This window comes from Empidonax traillii, unplaced genomic scaffold (assembly GCF_003031625.1).
Source record: "Empidonax traillii isolate 1590-97213 ecotype Southwest subspecies unplaced genomic scaffold, ASM303162v1 scaffold243:size714344, whole genome shotgun sequence".
NCBI lineage: Eukaryota > Metazoa > Chordata > Aves > Passeriformes > Tyrannidae > Empidonax > Empidonax traillii.
In genome coordinates, this window is record NW_020955436.1 from 266892 (window position 1) to 286985 (window position 20094).

The 20094-nt window shown below is 39.2% G+C and overlaps 1 protein-coding gene and 1 long non-coding RNA gene across 2 annotated transcripts in view; one reads left to right on the forward strand and one right to left on the reverse strand.

Moving 5' to 3' along the window:
- Positions 1-248: 248 nt before the first annotated feature.
- Positions 249-20094, forward strand: part of DST (dystonin) — a 303925-nt gene continuing 284079 nt past the window's right edge. The window contains 4 exon segments of the mRNA XM_027888673.1: positions 249-520; positions 522-549; positions 981-1015; positions 15704-15892. Of these exon segments, the coding sequence (XP_027744474.1) occupies positions 266-520; positions 522-549; positions 981-1015; positions 15704-15892 (507 nt within the window). The 5' untranslated portion in view covers positions 249-265.
- Positions 15719-20094, reverse strand: part of LOC114059815 — a 20559-nt gene continuing 16183 nt past the window's right edge. Inside the window, exon 3 of the long non-coding RNA XR_003571741.1 lies at positions 15719-15806. This is a non-coding gene — a long non-coding RNA (uncharacterized LOC114059815). The remainder of the gene's footprint in view (positions 15807-20094) is intronic.

A 20094-nucleotide genomic window follows, 5' to 3' on the forward strand; every position in this document is an offset into this window, starting at 1 on the left:
GTGCCCGCCCGGCTGCCATGCGGAGCCCGGCCCCGCCCCGCCCGCCGGTGCCCGTGGGCGCTCCTGCTCTGCCCGCCGCGCTCCCCGCTCCCGGCAGCCGTGCGGGCGCCGAGGGGAAGCCCCACCGCAACCATCACCGCGGCGGCGGCTGCTGAGTCACGGCCTGAATCTCATCCCGCTCCTCCTCCTTCTCCTCCTCCTCCTCCTCCCCCGCGCCGCCGCCTCCCGCCCGGCTGCCGGCTCCAGCAGCGCGGAGCCGGCGGCGATGCCCGCCCCGCTGCCGGGGGGAGAGGCTGCCCGGCGCTGCCCGGCCCCCCGCCGCTCGCCGCAGACCCGCGCACGCACAGGGGCAGCCGGGCGCTTGAGCCATGATTGCCGCGGCTTTCCTGGTCCTGCTGAGACCCTACAGCATCCAATGCGCCCTCTTCTTGCTCCTGCTGCTGCTGGGGACCATTGCCACGATTTTATTCTTCTGCTGCTGGCACCGCAGGCTCCAGAAAGGGAGGCATCCCATCAAATCCGTCTTTTCAGGTCGCTCAAGGAGCCGAGGTAAGAGATGCTGCCGGTCCCCGAGGGCGGTGGGGGGTGCCCCCGGCCCACTCCGCGGTTTCTGCCAGCGGAGGGCCGCTCTGCCTCGGTTTAGCCGGGCAAAGGCTTTAAAGAGAATTCAAGCCGAGCCCAGGACTGCGGCAGCCTTGTCTCCACCCATCCCTTAGCAAAACGTCGGCTAGCGGGAGCGAGGTGAGGGGATGGGGAACCCCCCATCCCTGCCCGGTCTCTCAAGTGCAGCAGAACTTTATGCTGAACTTCTTCCCAATGAATTAAATATAAATGCCGGGCGGAGCTGCTGGCTGCGCCGGGAGGGCCAGACCCGTCCCGAAGTGTGCCCCAAAGGGCGAGCGACGGGGTAAACCCGTTAGCTGGAGCAAAATGCGAGGTGGAGCTGGTGGAGCCTGTGTGTCTTTCTGCTTGCCTTCCAGATGCTGTCATGAGAACTCATCACTTTCGCTCTGAGGTAATTTATTTAGCACGCAATTTCAAGGTCAGAAGTTGTTCTCTTTACCCAAGTACATATTGTCGTGGTCTTTTGTTAATGAAATCACATAGTGAACTTTTCATTTTGCATGAAAAACATAATGCCCTCTTTCATTTCTTGGTCTGTTTCTCCCCCCACCAACACAAAATGAGCTCTTCATTTGTGTTACCCTAACCGGCCTGCCGATCTGTGTCATTCCCAAAGGTATTGGTTACTTGCAGGAAAGCTGTGCTTACTGTGTGTGCCAGACCTCCCTCTATCCAAAAGCAACCCTGAGCCCAGTTATTGACTGTACTGTAAATACGTGCAGAGCTGGTCAGTTTTGTGGCTGCAGAAGCTCTTGTTTTGCCACCAGTCCTCACCTGCGCCCTGCTCTTTGCCAGGGAAGTTGCCTGCTTGGCTTAGATGTTGCCGTGGGAGATCCCAGAAGGATCCAGACTACAAGCCTGTTTGGCAGGCAGCTCAAAGTGTGACTTTGTATTCATAGATCGGGGGAATCAAAACTCTTACATGCCAGTGCTGAAAGTATAACCCAAACCCCAGTCACTTCCTAGGGATTCTGAATGAGGAGCATAATTACTGGGAAAATATGTAAAATAATATTTGGTTTAGTATCCACTTTGTTTCCACACTTCCCTGTAAAGCTCCTGTCTGGATATTTCTCTTGCCTGGCTTCCTGCTATTGATTTAAGGCATATCTTCATGCCATTGCCTCTTTTTCTGGAAGCCTTGAGAGAGAGTTTTGCACTAAAATGATCTTTTGTTTTAAATGATTTGCATTTTTTTCTTACCCAGCTGTAGGTGTGAAAATTACCCAGTTATGACTAATGTTTTCAAAAATGTGCATGGGATATATTTTTGCAATGTGGTTCATATTGGCAGTTAGTTTTTAAACTCTTAAGTATTTTGAAATTTGTACTCACTGTCACAAAAAGAAGATGACATAGGGAGTGTCCTATCTTTAAACTATGAAAAGCTCAGGTTTGTTGTTGACTGAACAGTGCTTCAGTAAAGTCAACAAACAAATGTGTCCCTCTGGAAATCAAAAGATTATTTTCATTATTTAGTTTATCCAATAAGAAATACTTGGTTTCCATGTAAAATTCATTCAATCCTGAGCCTAGAGAGAGGTGAAGTTTCGTGTGTTACACCCTTTTGAAATACGTGCCATCCTGCATGGTGACACTGAAAAGGGAAGTTTGCAGAGTAATTTATTTTTATTACTTCAGCATGTGGTTATTTGCGTATCACCCAGTCAGAAGTAGATGAGTTTAAAACATTTCCAAGAAGCTTCCATTTAGTGAAACATAAACCAATAAGAACTGTTATATTATTTCATAATTTTCTACATTTGTTTAGATAGGATAACACTGCAGCTAGTGGTCTAAACTGCCCTTTTAAATAAGTGGTGGAGCTGTTTTCCCCTTTATTATCCGATGAGACTTTTGATTCTTAAGAGAAAACAATGACTCATTTGACATAATTAAATTTTCATTTTCCATTTTTTTTTCAAGTAAAATGTTATTTTAATGAATCTAAGGGAATTGATTAATGAAAAAATTACAGGCATACTTCCATTAAAAATATTGGAAGCATTATCTAAAGCAGAATTTGGCATTCTCAATCTACGTCATCACAAAACATCATGCACTTCCAACTCCAATAAGATGTTGATGAAAGCAAAGGGTTATACACATGAAAATATGGGCTTTGCATACTCCCCTACCCCCCAAATGAATGTAACATCTCAACTCCAAGTTTTATAGCACAAGGTTCATCTGCTAGATCCCACTATGCTTAGTTGTTTGTCAGGTGTAGTTATAAATGGCGTTTCTTAATTATATAAAAGATAATGAAAATTGATAGTAAATAGCAGTGAGTTGGCATTCATCTCCTGAGAGCTGCGTTCAAATCTGACTTCCATCACATGTGAACGTGCAGGTGGTCTAGCAGCAGTGCACAGAGAATTATAATTGCCCTATCTACAGAACGGTTGGCAATTCCTGCATGATTGACTGCCTGCCAGGAAAGCCTTATATTTGGAAAAATAGATATGTGCAAATTTATGTTGAGATTCTTTGCCAGAGCCATAGCTCTTGTGGTGCCTGCCTTCATTGTCTATTATGCAGTGAGAACTATTGAATACCTTTCCTTTAGTACTGAACCCCCACATTAAAAAAATAAGACTCTATACTGGGAGAGTGTACATACAAAATTTGAAAATGTATTTATTATCAGCTCTCCTGTTTTGAATTTTATATGCCACTGGTGAATTGAATCCACAAATAGTTCATTTTTGGGGGGCTTGATTTTTAATGTCTCTGAAAAATATGTCTCATTATAATAGAGCAAGAGTCTATGCAGATTTTACTTATTATAGAATGAACTTAAACACTTGACCTCCTGCCTCAAAAACAGATAAATTTGCATGAATCATTATGAATATAAAGTAGGTTAAAGTCTGTCTTTGTTAGAGGTGCTTCATAACAGAAAAAATTAACCAGGAAGAAGATGTGAGAGTTTACTGAGATAATACACCTTACCACTAACACTTATTTACTACCATCTGAAGTTTTTCAGGTCTATTTTTTAGGTTATTTTTATTACAGTCCTTAAGTTCATTATGACTATAACTGCTCTTAAGTCCTACATCCCCCAGGTGCTATAGATATTCCATGAAGTCACAAAGGAATCACACCCAGAATAGTTAATGTTTCTAATCTGAGGAAGACCTAGATATGCCATTGCTTTAAAAAGAAAACAAGTAAATTTCCAACGGAAATATTCATTACTGCATGACACATCAGACTTTGAAGTAGCTGTTTGCACTATTCTTTCTTTATTTTGAAAATCAGTTGTAGAATGAAATGTCTGTTCTAAACAAAAATGACACCAAAATAACAATATAACTCAGTGAGAGTTTTACCCAAATAGGGACTCTGATCTATGGTTTGTATTATTATTATTATTATTATTATTATTATTATTGTTATTATTATTATTATTATTATTATTATTACTATTATTAACCCATGTATATTAAAAATATTAATGTTATTAGTGATGCACTGATTTAATTTTTTTTGTGCTCTCTGTAGAAGTTTGATTTCTCATGAATTAGAAGAATTTTCTTTGAGTACTTTATGGGCTTGGGATTGATACATTTCAATGTTCAGCATTTTACACTTGTACCTTTCAATTTAAAAGCATTGCTTACTGTGTTGGTGTTGCCATTTTTGTGATTTAAATTTCTTTCTGAATTAGTTTTCCTTATTGTTGAAGCCTCTGGACTCATGGGATTATGTGAGATTTTTACCTTTCAATTAAAAAGGAAACAAGCTTCTAGTCCTTAGGCTGGAAAGAATTAATCCAAATTATACAATTATTAATATCTTTTGATTTGGTGGTAGAGAACTGTGAAAAAGGAAGTTCCTCATTCAGGATCTAGAAATGGTTGGGGTTTATGAGACTGTGAAGGGATAATTTTACTAATTGCTAGACCAGAAGTTAGTGGTTTTCATGTTATTGGGGAAAAATGTCTTTTGCCTGAAATTTTCTCTGACTTTTACAGTTTTCCTTTATCTTACCTTTTAAAGAAATACTGTGATCTCAGGAACTGAAGGTATCAGTGTCAATGGGTAGTCATGAGCAACATGGTTTCATTTTGTATTTATTTAATTTTGACTCATACATTTTGGGGCATTTTCCTGTGAATGCTTCCACTGAGACCTACAGGTATAAATCCTAGGAAACAAATCCATAGAAGTTTTAGAGCCCACTGTAAATCCTGACTCCACATAACTCAGGTGGGACTAGACAAACCAGTAAGGCAAACAGGAGTTGACACTTTATGAAAAGACTCTTTAGGAAGGCTGGCAGCATGTGTTAACCACAGCTGTAGCAAATGAATAATATTTGGTAGTTTGAGTTTTGCAGACCCCACGTTTTCTTCTTAGTACACTGAACGGTGCCTACAATGTTATATGTATTCGGTATATTGTTGTGACAAGACTGTAGTGAAATAGGTCAGCCAAGACTGATGATAATTTTTAAGAGCAAATGGATTTTCTAAATCATCAATTGTGGTACAATGGATGGAAAACTATAGTACAACAGTCTCTGGGAAATGAATTTATTACTTTGCCCAGAAAAAGTGTTCATGAATTTATCCGTAAGCATACCTTTGCCATAATCGTCCCCCTTCTGAGGCTGATTGTGAGACAGTTGCCTAAAAATACAGTTCAGATATTCTACAAAACAATAATGAATAGTCTTTGAAGAGTTGCACAATAATTCATCCTGAGCATTGCAGCTATTTATAAACTGCTCCAGATATGTACAGCTCCAGTGAAAAGAGAAATCGGCAGACCCTCCAAGCTGAATTTGAGTCTTCTGTTTGATTGGAGGGAGTGCATTCAAGGAGCACCAGAAACATGCAGGACTAGCCAGAAAAATACATTCATTCACCTATTGAAAGGATGTGTCCTTGTCTTTGCAGAGCTGAATTAGCCTGAAAATACTTTACCTTTGTGTTTGACATGCTTTCCCCCCAGGTTGTTTAAACTATTTTTCCATTAGCTGTCTAAGAGTTAAGGAACAGGTTCAAGGGAAAAGAAATTGTTTTCTTAGATGTATGAAAGCACTTATGTACAGGAATGAATGGAAGAATGTACAGGAATACATACAGGTTATACTGTATAAGGACAAATCCTTCTGTCTGTTTTTCAGTAACATGTCCAATAATGTGGCCCAGACAGGGTATGTCACACTGAGCTGTCACATGACAAACTAGGTATCACTGAGATTTGGCTTACTATATGTCGTCTGTCCATCACTTTTTGTCAGCTTTAGTCAGTGCAGTGCTGCCTTTAGATAGCCCAGCAAGCATTGGTCTGTGCTGAGGAACAGCCTGTTTGGTAATTGCATCACAAAATATGGCAATTGCCCAGTTGCTGCAGCAAGACCACTTGGGTTCCTGAACTAAACCAGCTTCAGAGGAGTTAACTTGGGTACCTCTGCTCTGTGCTAAAGTGTAGTGTAGAAATCCCTGACATATTTATATAGCTTTCTGGTTGTCTGAATCTCTGCTGTGGCTTCTGACAGTCTGCAGAACATTAAAATGCTGAGGGGATCTCCTCCTAGCTCCATCAATCACCTGATAAAGTACTGACATTGTGTCATGGTCCATATCGGTGGTCAGGCATGGTCTCGGGACCTGCATTGTAAATGAACACATCTCCACAGTTCTCTAACAGGATACAGACAACCGCTGCATAAGCTACCTCATAAAAGTTCTTACTCTTTAGTTTCCCATTAATACAGTTATTCCAACAAACTCCTAGATATCATGTAAGTATTTAGATATCCAGGCTTCTCAGTATCTACTGTTATCTCTGGAAGTATGTTTTAGATGAGGCAGCAGCTTCTGTTTTGCTGTACGCCAGGGCACACTCCCGGTACACACAAGCAGAGCCCTGGTTTCAAGGGGATGCAGGTGGAGCATGGCTTGTGGCCATCCGTCTGTTAACAGCCACATTGTACACAGGTACAGAATGGGAACTTCTAGCTAGCTCAACTAACCTCAGATTGAAACAGTGAATTAAAACAGCTGAGGTCATACTTCTGGTGAGTGCATGTTTTACCACATCTGCTCTGCTACAGAAACTGTTTTTACACAGACAGAAAGTATCATGCAGGGGTCCATAGACCACATACAGCTAAGAGAAGCTTAATCATCTTCATTGATTTCTCAGTTACTGTGGTTAGATTATAATGGTGACAGATGAGGTTGTGGATGCCCCTTCAGAAACAGCTCAGCACTTTAGGCTGAGGGTATTAAATGAGAGAGCACCACATGAACAGGGTACTGCGACCCTCAGGGCTGTGGCTGCTCCAAGGCTGTTATGTCTGTTTTCAAAGGATATGGAAATCTCACTCACACTCTCTTCCATTCCCAGACTTCTTTAAGGAGAGGCACCTTTGATGTGCTATGGAAGAATGCGCAGAGCACAGGATGAAGTCACCTTGCTGTTTTCATATAGGATCTGATTCAGCTGAGCTGGGCTTTTTTGGCCTGGTTGTGTCAGACATGCAGAGCTGCAGCCTCTCAGCCTGCCCCCCTTGCTCTGCAGCCTGGAGGGGTCTCAGGCTCTGTGGAGGGAGCACGTGGGCTCCTGCAGCTTCCCGCGGCAAGGACTCAGCGCTGTGTGGCAGAGATCTGTTAGCATGTTGTCAGGCTCCCAGCTGAGACAGCTGATCTAAACCTAGATCTAGCAAAACTGCCTTGTTTTAAAGCTTATTCCTTGTGCTTCTAGTTCACTGGTGAGCCTGGGTACCTGTTATGTGGATACTTCTAGTATGCAAAGTGTCTGAGCCCCTGCTGCGCTCCCTCGTGCCCTACTGCCTTGCATCAAGGAGAGTCAGAGCTTTGCTGTTCCTGACTCATCAGCGGGAATGAAACATGAGTTGCGACTGAAGTGTGAAAACACCACATCAGCCACAGAAGCTAACTGCAGTTGATGTTTGGGCAAAGAAACCTTGCAAGTTGTGCCAAAATCCTTATCTCCCCTGTCCACTCAGCTGTTTAATTACAGCACTCGGCTTCAGGACGGCAAGGTAGATAGTAGAGCGGACTGGAAGTGAAACATAGTTCTTACAGACTTATTTGATGATTATATAAATTGATAGCATTAACTATACTGAAATACATAATGTTCTAGAGAGAATAAAATGATACTGCCAGCTCAAGGCATCGTTCCCTTCTGATCTGCTGCCGCTACCTTCCTTCATGTGAAGTGTGGCTGGAGTTGGAAAGTGACTTTGCAAAACCAGCATCCTGTTATGCAGCCCAATAAGCTCACTGTAGGCATTTACAGCCTATAATCTGTAGAGCACCTCAGCTGACCTGGTGTAGGCGTCTGCTTCAGGATGAGCTGAATGGTTCTTTGAGCCTCACTGAATGTGTCAACTAAAGTTTTTATTGGTAATAAAAGGAGCTCAGTCTAGTTGCTGCTGAAGCAGAGATCTGTTCAGGTAGATTGTTGGTATCTGAATCTGGGTATCTTAATAGATATCTGAATTCCAACCTAGGTATTTTTTTCTAATATATTCCTGCTAAGTCTCTCATCAGTTCTGCATCTATTTTATAACTGAAAAAATGCAGACCCATCTTCACATGCTGTGGTAGCATAAATTTGCTTACCAGTTTGTTTCAAACAAGCACACTGGACAGAGGACAGTAATTTCTTTGTACTAGATGTTGTGCAGCACTGCAATGCTTTAGCAATCTCTGTTATTTCTTATTCTCCTTCTTGCTGTATTTTAATATTTAAAGAAAATTTCTTATGGCAGATTCTTAATGTATACTGGACACTGCCCAAGATGAGGAGACATGATGAGATGGAAAATGAAGGAATCAGAGGTAGAAAAGGGACATGCTTGAGGAATGCATTAGTATATTTTAAATCAAACTTCCCTTGCAGACCACTGATTAAGGAGTTTTCTGATTTGTTTTTGTTCTTAAATAATTGTTCCCTTCCTACTGTAGGCTTGCAGTGCTGAGGTAACAGGGAAGGAAGTGGGAGAAACAATTGCAAAGGCAAGGCAGCAGTGGAAAGCTGCAAGCCTTCTTGTCAGAGAATGATAGGACTGCTTGGAGAACAGGTCAGCTTTTGTGGCTTATAGGTTTAGACAGGAAAGAGTATTTAAGGGGTATCTTGAGGCATGACTGGGCGTGCTATTTGGCTATTTGCTTGCAGATCATCAGATTTTCCTAGTGGTACAGCTTACCTGTGCTTGACCAGAGTCCTGACCTTATGACAGGAAAAACTAAAAACGTCATGTAAAACAGAAGTGTAACACAGCATGGGTTATTAGAAACTGTATTCTAAATTCACACCTAAACCTAGCTTCACACAAAGGCTCCTTTGTATATACTCAGGTACTTGCTTATTAACTGGAAAGCAGGCTATTGATGTTCTATTTCTTGAACTCCTTTAGAAGAGCAATCTTGTTCAGGTTATGTAAAAGACAATTGCTTTAGATGCCTTTGAATGTGTGGACTTATCTTGGAATATGACACTTGCCAAATCACAGTCTTCAATATTTGAGAAATGGTTCCAGCACTGCTTAGAGTTTAGGTTTAGAAGATAAGAATAATATCCCCTAAAATAACATAAGGCATGTGAAGAAGCATCAGTGAAAGCTTGCTAATGAGGGAGTGGAATGAGAAATTGAATGTAAAATCATACATTTTATGTTTTAAATCCTCATTCAGATCTTGATGGGAAGAACCCTTTGTAAGATTAAAAAAATAAAATCAAGAGAACCACACACACAAACAAAAAGGTTGCAGGCTCTTTTTTAGTCCTGATAGAATCGAGAAAGAATCCTGATAAAATCAAATGCAGTTGCATCCACCTTGGGTGTTTGCGAAGTAATACACCCAGTCAGTGTAGGTAATCTTCCCATGATAGAAAATTAAGACTTTGCATTACTTAGCGATCTTCACTATTAAAGAGAATGTATAAATAGCTCAGAAAATTTAACTTGAATCTTGGATTTTGGGTTGAACTTGCAGAACTGGCAGTTAAATAAGTGTTGGTTGTGGGGGTTTGTTGTTGTTTTTGTTTCTTTGTAAACTGATGGTATTTGGGATGGAAGTCATGATGGAAGAGGAATGAGGGGAATAATGCAATCTGGGTCACTTTTTGAAACTATTCTTACAATACAGATGCATATATATATATATGTTTCTCTTTGTAGCAGGCAGAATCTTAGATTTCTCTCTTTCAGAGTGCAGGGAATTTCATACAATAAAGTTATTGCATCAAACCTCCCTTTTTAGTTCAAGTAGGTACTCCAACTATAGGGTTTAATTCTGTTTCAGCCTGACTGCAAAACAGCTGAGAACGCCAGTGTCTTGAGAACAGGTTTGATATTATGCATTTTAATGGCTCAGGCCCTAAGGTGTTGTAGGTTGCATATAAATAAAAGTTTCAAGCTTTAAACAGGCGGTAACTGACAGTTTGAAGACTGTTTCTTGAGGCCATTAATTGGCAATGGTAATAGATGGCAATTCTCATGCACGCACAACCAGAAGTCAAAAACCTTAAAAGCAATCACATGAGGTTGGATATCCTACCTGAACTTCTTTTGGCTTTGATATCCATTAGTGCACCTTAAAAAGTGCATTAATCTACAGGACTTATTCAAATATCTCTACAGGCCTTTGCAAACACAGTTGAGTTCTGTTGTCTTTGAATTATGGCTTAATGCAAGCTAGCACTTTTTCTGTGATTTACTGAAGTTCTGCCAGAAGGTAAACTGGGCTGCAGTCCAGTGCCCACTGAAGTTAATGCAAAGATTTCTACTGACTTCAGCTGGACATGAGATAATGCACTCTTACCTTGATGATATTAATGTTTGTTGACTCCAAAAACACATACTGGCTAGAAAGGTTGGGTTCAAGTTCACCCAATATATTCTATACAAAATACTTATACACTGGAAAAAATGAAAACTGAATATGGTTTCTTATCGAGCATAAAAATAATAGATAATGTATGATGAAGGCAGTAGGATTAGTAGAAGCTAGAATGGAAAGGAAAAGGATCTGATGAATTAATACAATTGTGCATTGAAAGAATGGATAAGTCAGAGATTCATATCACTAAAGCAATAATGCACACATGGGATAACACTGATGTATTCATATGGTGCTATTCAAGTACCAGACAAAGAATTAGAAATAAACACAGAAAAACTAAGAGAGTGAAAGAAAAAGGTTCAACACATTTTTCAAAATATCCTTATCTGTAAATTAAAAAACAAACAAACAAAAACAAATCAACAAAAGTTAGTCAAGGTTTTTAGGATGTTTCAAATTCATGGGTTTTATGATGGATGAATTAGGAATGAGAATAAGCAAAAACATAACAAGGTTAGCAGAGTATGACATACTTGATTATCAAATACCAGACCACACTGAAGAAACAGGGCAAATAAACACACAAATGATGTTCAGAGGTGCAAAGTTGAGTATATTACAGAGAAAAGCCTTTAGCCTCTTTCCTAATTTTTAGGTTTATGGTCTCCAGAAAGGGACTTCTGAATGACTTTTGACAGTTCAGTGACAACCACTTTTAGATGTACAGCCTCATAAGAGAGAAGATGGGATGGGAAACATTCTACTATTATATATGTCAGTAATATGGATTTATAAGAGTAGTGTACTGAATTACAGGGATCCAGCAAGAGTAATGTCTGTGAATAAGGAAATGTAAACATCTCAGAGGAAAAAAAATTATACAAGAGACCAGAATCATTTCATGTAGATGGAGGAAAAGAAGGAGGAAGTCTGATGATAAAATATGTATGGAATGATGAATACTGTATTGAAGGCAGATCAAATCCTAATCATCATAGGCCTGATCCATCCTATCTAATTTTGGATGCTGACGGTATGGATTTCTATAAGTGAAGTAGTCAGCTTGGGCTCCTATTACAGGCAGAGAAATAGATGCTGTTAGTGAATGGTTCATCTGCCCTGCTGGCTTCAGTGGGTTAAAGGGCAACCCAGGGAGGGGAGGTCTGATGAACTTTGGTCAGAGGAAACCCACATGTGTTTCTCTAGACAAGAAATTGGTCACTGAATTAGAGATATGAAGTTAAAACTTGGCTGGATAAGAAGCTATTTTTTTACAGAACACCTTACTGTGAAAGCAATTTTACATGGTGTTCTCTGGCATGCAGTGCCCAGGCTGGCAACAGTCATCACTGATTTGGGTGTAAAGATAGAACAGGTTCTTTCAATATTATCACACTTCATTCCATGAAAAAAATCCCACCTCACAATTTCAGAGGAGACTTAAAAGGATGAATTTCAGATAGAAGAGGCTGATTTCCCTAGCCTGCTTCCTCAGACAGAAAAGTTCCCTCGAGAGCAGGTGGACTAGGCTTTGGCTCTGCAACAGCCTCTAGAGACACCTCTCTAGTCCTGCTGACTGTAGAGTACAATTAGGGAGAACATTCTTCATGGATTCAAACTGACTCTAACCGGAAGGATGCACATGAATGCTTTTGGAGAGAAGATAATCTCAGGTTCAGTTTGCCTCTTGTCTTCCTCTGATATATCTAAAACTGGTTCTGATGATCATCTGTGTTGTTTCTTTAAGAGAGAATACTTTGGTGTAAATATTTGTGCAGCTATTTTAGTCTTTGGAAGATAGATTTTCTAAAATACATAGTTGAGGTTTTTATTGGTTTGCCTTATTTCAGAATTTTACAGGCACAAAAATGAGTCAGGCAGTAGGGTCTACTAATGAGCAACTCCCTCTCAGTGCAAAGAACAAGAAAAAGTTTGTCACTGCCCAGTGACACAGCATTCACATGATAGTGGAAATTACAAATTGCTTAATGGTGTTAGAGCAACCTCACTGTATTATCAATGTGATTCTAAAATCTCCAGCGTTTCCTCAGTAATTTGGTCTCAGGTGATGTATTGTGCTTCCCTGAATATTTTGTAAATTTTTTTGCTCTTCTTTGAGCATTGACTTAACATCTAGAATAGTGATGTCTTTGCCAAACAGATATTTGTGATTTCCACATTTTTTATTTTGATTGCTGTATTAATAGCATTTTTTCAATTCTGGGCTAAACTGAAGGATAAATAACGCAGATGACACAAGAAGCTTTAGTTCATTTCAGTGTTTGGAATGAATCACTGGCGATTCTAGTTTTGCAGTGATCATAGGTGTAGCAGCTTCCATAATTTACTTTTAACTTCCATAATCACTTTTAACTCTTGCCTTTATTTTTCACTACCAAATTTTGAAATTTTCCAGATCTGAGTCTTTGTTCTGGCAAAGTCTCATAGCAGGAATGAGTAAGCATTCTGGGTTTTGGTCTGAGGACTCTGCCCTTGCAACATTATCTTTGTTGATATGGAATTAATTTTCCACCTGAAATCATGATCCTCTGCCTTTATCACATTATAATCCTCCCCACAGCAACCATTTGTGATACTGCAGGCAGATTATGACTTCAAGAGAAGAATAAGCTTCAGCAAACAGAAGCAGATGAGCTCTTAAAGAGATAAAGATCCCATTTTCCTGCTAGTAATAAAGAGCAAAAGAGAAAAATATATAAAATGTCAAAGCAAAGCATTGTCTATAAACAGATTTTTCTGGGTCACAGGTGACTTTTTCATATTGAAGCATAATACTCAATCAGTAAACCTTGACATATTTTGAGGTGAAGCCACTCAGTGAGACAGATTCACATACTTAAATCCCTATTTGGCATGCGTTTCTAAGCACTTACAGAGCTGCTTAGCTTCTATCAATTCTTCTGTTACATAAACATACTTTCCAGAAGAGTTTTATCCAGCTAATGGGAGTGTGGTGAGGGAACAGCTGCAGTGCAGGGTATATCACAAGGCTTCGGCCAGTAGCCATCATGTGTGAATGAACAATAATGCATTTAGAAAATCTGTTTTGATTTCAAAATTTGGAATATATTTGCTGGGTATTTTAGTCGCTTGAGGAATATTTTCGTTTAGTATGGAATAATCCCTGATACACACTAACATTTTTTCTAAAAGAAAATTTCCATGAGCGGTAAGCTCTGTAATAGTAGGCTCCCTGTGTTGTATTTTTTCCTGCCATCCTGAATAGTTCCTAGTATCAGGTTGAATGACAGATACATTGTAAGTATCTGTTAGCTGTTTCACAGTGTAGGGAAAAAAATGGGGCAATAAGCTTTGCCACTGCAATAGTGTGGCAGAGTGTTTCACAGATCTACATCTCTGAACGTTTGGAGGTCCTAAATCGGTGCAGATCTTCTGGTGCCGTGGCTTTCACTGTACTGCTTGCTTTGGTTGATATGGATTCCATCGGGATACAGGGTGTCAAAGTCTGTCCCTATCTGTAATCTGAACAATTCTATTGCTTCAGTAGAGTAAGAGGGATCATAAAAAAAGACTGAAGAAATTTTGTCCATACCCCTGCATCATATGTATTTCATAGCCCTGATGCACCACATATAAGAACATCCCAGACTGACTGAGTAGAGCTGGTCTCTATTCCTGTCTCTCTTCTCCAGTGTTCAGGAGTAGAATGTTATTACCTGGAATTTACTTCACCATGTCACTTCAGCCTTTTCACATCATCTGTTGCATGCCATATGTATCTGTAGCAATCACGAGCATGTGTATGAAAATATGTGTTTGTGTGTTTTGGCCATTTAAAGATTTATTTACTTAATGGAGAACAATGAAGACACCTGTCTGTCTGTCTGAGTGTCCAGAACAGACTGTTGCTGTCCTCCCTTGCAGTCACATGAACATTAGAGGAGTAAATCCTATTTTCACAGAGCCATACATCTACTTTTGATTGCTTCATAACAGCATTTTAGCATAACTTTGCTATGCTGACTTTTTAATTAAAACAACAACAAAAAAGGCAAAACAAAACACAAAACTCAAAAGCTAAGGGAATGAGGAAAAAACCCCAGCAGGTTTATATGGAAATTTATTGTTCCCACTAGTTTTCTGCTGACAGGAATTCAGGATATTTGGAGTCACAGAACAAATTTATTTAGTTTTATCTAAAATCCAACCTTGGAGAAGTTTGAATCTTTCTATGGACCAGCCATTTCTGAATGCTGGCTTTGTTACATAAGGACTTCAGCAGAGATATTTACCCAGAAGAAAAGAAGTTAGAAAATCAGGAATTATTGCATCTATTCTTAGCTTTGAAAGGAAGTGTAGCCTTTAAACTGCAGACTGTCACTAAGGACATAGATCTGGCTCACTTAATCTGAAAGCTGATGTGACTAAGTTAATGGATATTACAACCTGGCCAAGTTTAATATCAACCAACATTGTATTCAGTACAAATGGTGCATGTCAGGCTTGTGCATGCTCATGAGGGGACTCGATAAAATGAGAGAATGCTCATTGTAAATGCTCTGCAGGTAGCAATACAGGGATAGCATTATATATGTTGCCATTAAAGGAATGAAATTCTATAAGGCCATGAACCATTTTGGATGATGCTCAGAGGTTTTCTCCGCAAGCCTCTGAAGAGCATTTCTGAAGGGCGGCTTTTCCTGAGTTTATTAATTTGGCCAAATATATCTGTATTTCTCAGACAAGAGCAAAAGAGAGCACTCTGTCTTAATTATTTATTCCAAATGGTAGGATTTTCCCCAAACTCTAGCACTATCTGAACTCTTTACAAGAAATGTTGGTTATAATCTACCAATTTGTCTTCATTTTCATTCTCAGGAAAAAAAAAAAAAAAAAACAACGCACCTTTGCAGCCCACATTCCCTAAAACAATTTCTCGTGAGGCCAAGAATTAACCTGGAAAATTTTAATTATAAATTTTAAATTAGAACTATTTAGTTAAAAATAACTAAAAGTATGAGCTTATAAAGAAAAGCAACAGGAGTTACTGCTACTAGCTGTGTCAATAATCTATGTGATATTATCAGCACTTGGCAACATCTCTTTATTGTTACATGCAGTATATATGGACATTCCATTAATGTAAGGTGAGCATGCCAATACCTCAAGTCGTTGTTAAGATCCTGTGTGATTTTGCTGATGTTACATGGCTCCATTCAGGGAGATGCCAAACACGATGATGCCTTTTTCTGTCACAGGGCTTTAGATCAAGTCCTCGTCATGCTCGAAGACGTGCAGCACCTCGCCTTGAGGAAACACAGCCTATAGTGGAAGCTCACCATCTAAGTGAGCAGGAAACTTCTGTAAGAAAAAGAAAAATCAAGAAAAGCAGCCGAGTCCAACCGGAATTTTACCATTCTGTTCAAGTTACCCCAACTCGAAAGCCTGTAAGTATTCTACCTTTAGGGATAAATAGCACTCAAAGTATATTAGAGAGTCATGTAATATAATTCTATTTTTTGGGGTATCCATATTCTGTTCCTCAATTTAAAAATCATTTCAGTTCTTATGTTCAGCAAATCTAGATAAAACTTTGTAAGACCGAATTTGATGTTGATGCATAACTCTATAAAATAATCCAGAATATTTTGAATATTGATTTTTTTACTTAATATTCTGTCTACAGTCAATATTCAAATAAGATATTTAATTTGATACTTTATAGTGATACCACTAGACAGGTTTTTGTAGCGCATGTGTGTGTTATTGAAATTCCTCGCTCAGATTTATCAGAGGTGCTATGTACTGAACCCAATTTATATGAAATCTCATTACTAGATCCAATTTTGAGGTCTCTTCTGCTTTATAGAGTATTTATAATCTTTCTGCTCAACAAAACTTAGATCAAGTCTTATCATTCTTTGCTTCTCAGCTTGATCTACATTCAGCTCTATTAATACTGATAACGTCCTTTTTGTGTGGAAATAAGACAATTCATTGAAACATACAGTCCCTAATGTAAATGTGCAATAAGACATATTATGTCTTGCATTTCTTTTATTAATGAGAGCTCACTGCTTTGTTGCATTTTCTGACCAACTTTTTTGCATCAATATGAAGGGGCTTAAACTACTTCTACTAAGTCAGTATTATTAAAATGATATTGAGCATACCCTAAAAAATATTATCTTGAGATTGCTACAGTTTCACTGAACCTTCCTAGACTGGTGTTAATTGAACACTAAAAATTATCAATGAGCTCTGAAGACGGTTTGAGAAAGCCTTCCTTAGTGGAATTACATTGTCTCAGAGAGATCAAGTAACTTGTGCAAAGAAAAGAAAGCCAGAGCTGCCAACAACTGCCAGAATTTTTACTTATTAGCCGGTCCATTCCATTTCTCTGCTTTCACTCCACTACTACCCAGTTTCCTCTGTACTCTCATGCTTCTACTTACAATTTATTTTACAGTGGTCAAATTTCTGTGGTTTAATTTGATCTGATGGATTCATCTTTTGCTCTTGTTAAAGGATCTGATCTTCCTTTCTTCTCAACCATCTCCCTTTCACTCCCATCTTATTTTGCTCTCTAGATCATTTTGTCTAATTCTGTTATTCTTACTGGGTATCCTTCCTCGCACCAGCCTCTCCTCTGTTCATTATTCACTTCTGGTCCTCTCCCTGCTTTGTTGTCCTTCTTTAATCTCTTCCATCATCTCCTCTATTATTTTCCATGTCACTCCTGTTGAGTTTTTTAATTACCTTTTTAGTTCAGTTGTTCATATTTTTTTCCATGGTAGGCCTATGCCTGCCTGTAATTGCTTAGATTGTTATTAACTACCACTGATTACTAATATTGGAAAAAGAGCATCAGTGCTGTTGAATTAAAGAGCTAAAACTGTAGAAATGGTGTAAGCAGCAAAACAGGCTTTGAATAATGAATTAGTGAAGCTAAGAAAACCCTGCTTTCCCACAAAGTCAGTAACTTGTCAGGGGCTTCAGGACCAGCAAAAAAAAAAGAAGTGTAAGAATAGAAAATGTTCAGTGTTACTATATAACTCCACTTTCCTATCATTTCATGTGTCTGCTGTGTCTGACAAGACCTACCACTGAAACAATAATAAATCTCAGATTTAGAGAAAACTTTTCTTAGTGTTGTCACCATTATGTCACCTCCGTGAAATTGCTTTTGCGGTGTATCTTTTATGCAGCGTTATATAGTTCTTTTGATAGCCTTTCCTTCTGCAGCCTTGATGAACTCACATTTCTACAGAAAAAGAACAAATCATTACCTTTATTAGACTACAATCCAGAAAACTTGAGTCATCAATTTAATTTCTCATGGGCATCGTAAGTTATTCTGAATGTATTATTAATGCCATGGTGACAGAGTGAATAAGGTTTACGCCATGACAAATCTCTGCAACATTGTGAAGTTCCAGGCAATCACAACATCGTCCATCTTGCAGTTGGCACATCTTCATCTCACTTTGTCTCAGTGTCTCAAAGATGAGAGACTTTTAGCCTTCATTTGGCCTTGTACAGTTTTATGTGATTCAGTGCCAGAAATGCTCTTGTTAGTCTGCATAATTTCTTTTTCTTTCCCCCCTCCCCCCCTGTTAATTCTAGCTCTGCCTACTTGAACTTTAAATAAATCATCTGTTGTCTTGATGTTTACGTCATGAAAATATTTGTGGGCAGGTATGGCCACATTCTGCTTAGTCATCACTTGAAAAAATGATATATGATGTCTGCTAACCAGAAGACAGTTCTCAGTTTTATTTTCCCCCTATTCATGCTTTTTTGTCCCTATTTTCTGACAGGAAGGGTACCTCCAAAGTAACTATAAAACAGCCTTATAGAAAGCTTTTTATTTGCTCCAGGAAATTTTTGAGTAATCAATCCGAAAATACGTTAGCCTGCTTTGTTGCTGTATTAAGATGTATGCTTCAAGACTTTTTAGATATTTCATGAAAAGTTTTGGTGGATGTTTAGATGCTGGGCTTTCTTATTCCTGCTGATTTACACCATATTGTATTTGTTTGATTTTGTTGTGTCTAAATCTTGGTTTTCAGTTTCCTAGCTGCTGCTATAATTATCTGAATTTGCTTGTATTAGTTCTCACTTTCTGCATAGCAATCTGAGATCTTTCCAGCATTGTCCCTGATCTTGTCAGAACTAAATTAGGTGTAATTGTGTGGATGGGAGTAATCCCGCTGAAGACAATAATTGCTCCCCTTGAAAATCTGCACAAGCAGATGTTTGCAGAAATAATCTTTAGTTTCCTCTGAAAATTTCATTATTTTTTTACACCTTCCAGGTCATTAGTGACCTGGACATTAAATGCATTTGGTGCTAATATCAATCCTTACCATACAGAGTTTATAGCCATTTTCACTTTTATTCATCTTACTTCGGTGCAACATGAACATAGTGCCGTGAATCTTACCCCTTTTAGGGCACATTGTTCTATTTTGTGCCCTGTAGGTCACCCTCTCGTTGGTGGCTGTATTAGTTGTGCTGACATTCTCTATAGGTGGCAGTTTTACATCAACTTCACACCAAGGAGAGTACAGATACCTATTACTGAAGCGTGCTTTGAGTTTTTGAACACAACTGAGAACTCTTCGGAAAAAACAGAACTGTGTTCTTTAAATTAGCATGACTTCGTGCAAGTCAAAGGAGTGTTATATATCACTCCTTTCATGAATTAGGTAGCTGACTCTGTAAAGGTAGTTAAATTTTCTGAAGGTGTGAAAGGATGCACAAAAGTCTCCTGTTGAGAGCTTGCTGCTGCATAGCAATACTTCTCCAGGACAAATTTTAAACCGGGGGTTCTATTGCAAGCATTTTGCAAATATTATCTATTGTTTTAAATAGTGGTCTGCTCTGAAGCAAAAGTATAAAACTCTGCAAATTATCAACATTTCTCCCCCCTCACCCCGTGCTGGGCTGGAACAAAAGATGGCCTTGAGTTTGTGTAAACACATCTGGCTCCCGAGCTGTGGGGTCAGTTAGACATACAGTTCTGACAAATTCTAATTTCACCTGTATGTCTACAAACATAGTAGAAAAGAGATGCCATCAAAACAGTGCCTTTTGACATCCCTATTGTTAAACAGTTTGAAGGGCTCCTAAACTCCCCAACTCATGCAGCCAGTCAGGATTATTTAAGATCATGACATGTACCAAAATCTACACTTGTGTTTGTCATAACATGATCACTGTAAGATGTGCATCAGAGGAGACTACAAAGATTGGGGCATAAATAAATCTGGTTCCTTCACTTTCAGATGCAAAATCCTTGTTTCCTCTCGAATCCCCTCTACTTTACACATCCAGAGTTATTGGTCTGTTGTGCCCCTGAACCGTAGCAACAGCATATATTGAAGGGATTATCTATGGAATAGTGTTTAAAAAAAATATTTCTGCAGTAACCTACAAAGAATAAACTCATGACAAATAATGATCTCAGAAGCACCAATGCTTGTAGGTATCCCTCGGTTCATTCTCGTAATGAACCTGTTTTTAATTAGTTAAAAATGATCTTTGCTGCAGCAATTTAGCTCCTTAGGGGTGGGTGCAGCATTGCTACAAGTTGTTACACGGAAACCCGAAGGAGGTCAGATGTCTGGGAGGTCACATGTGAAAA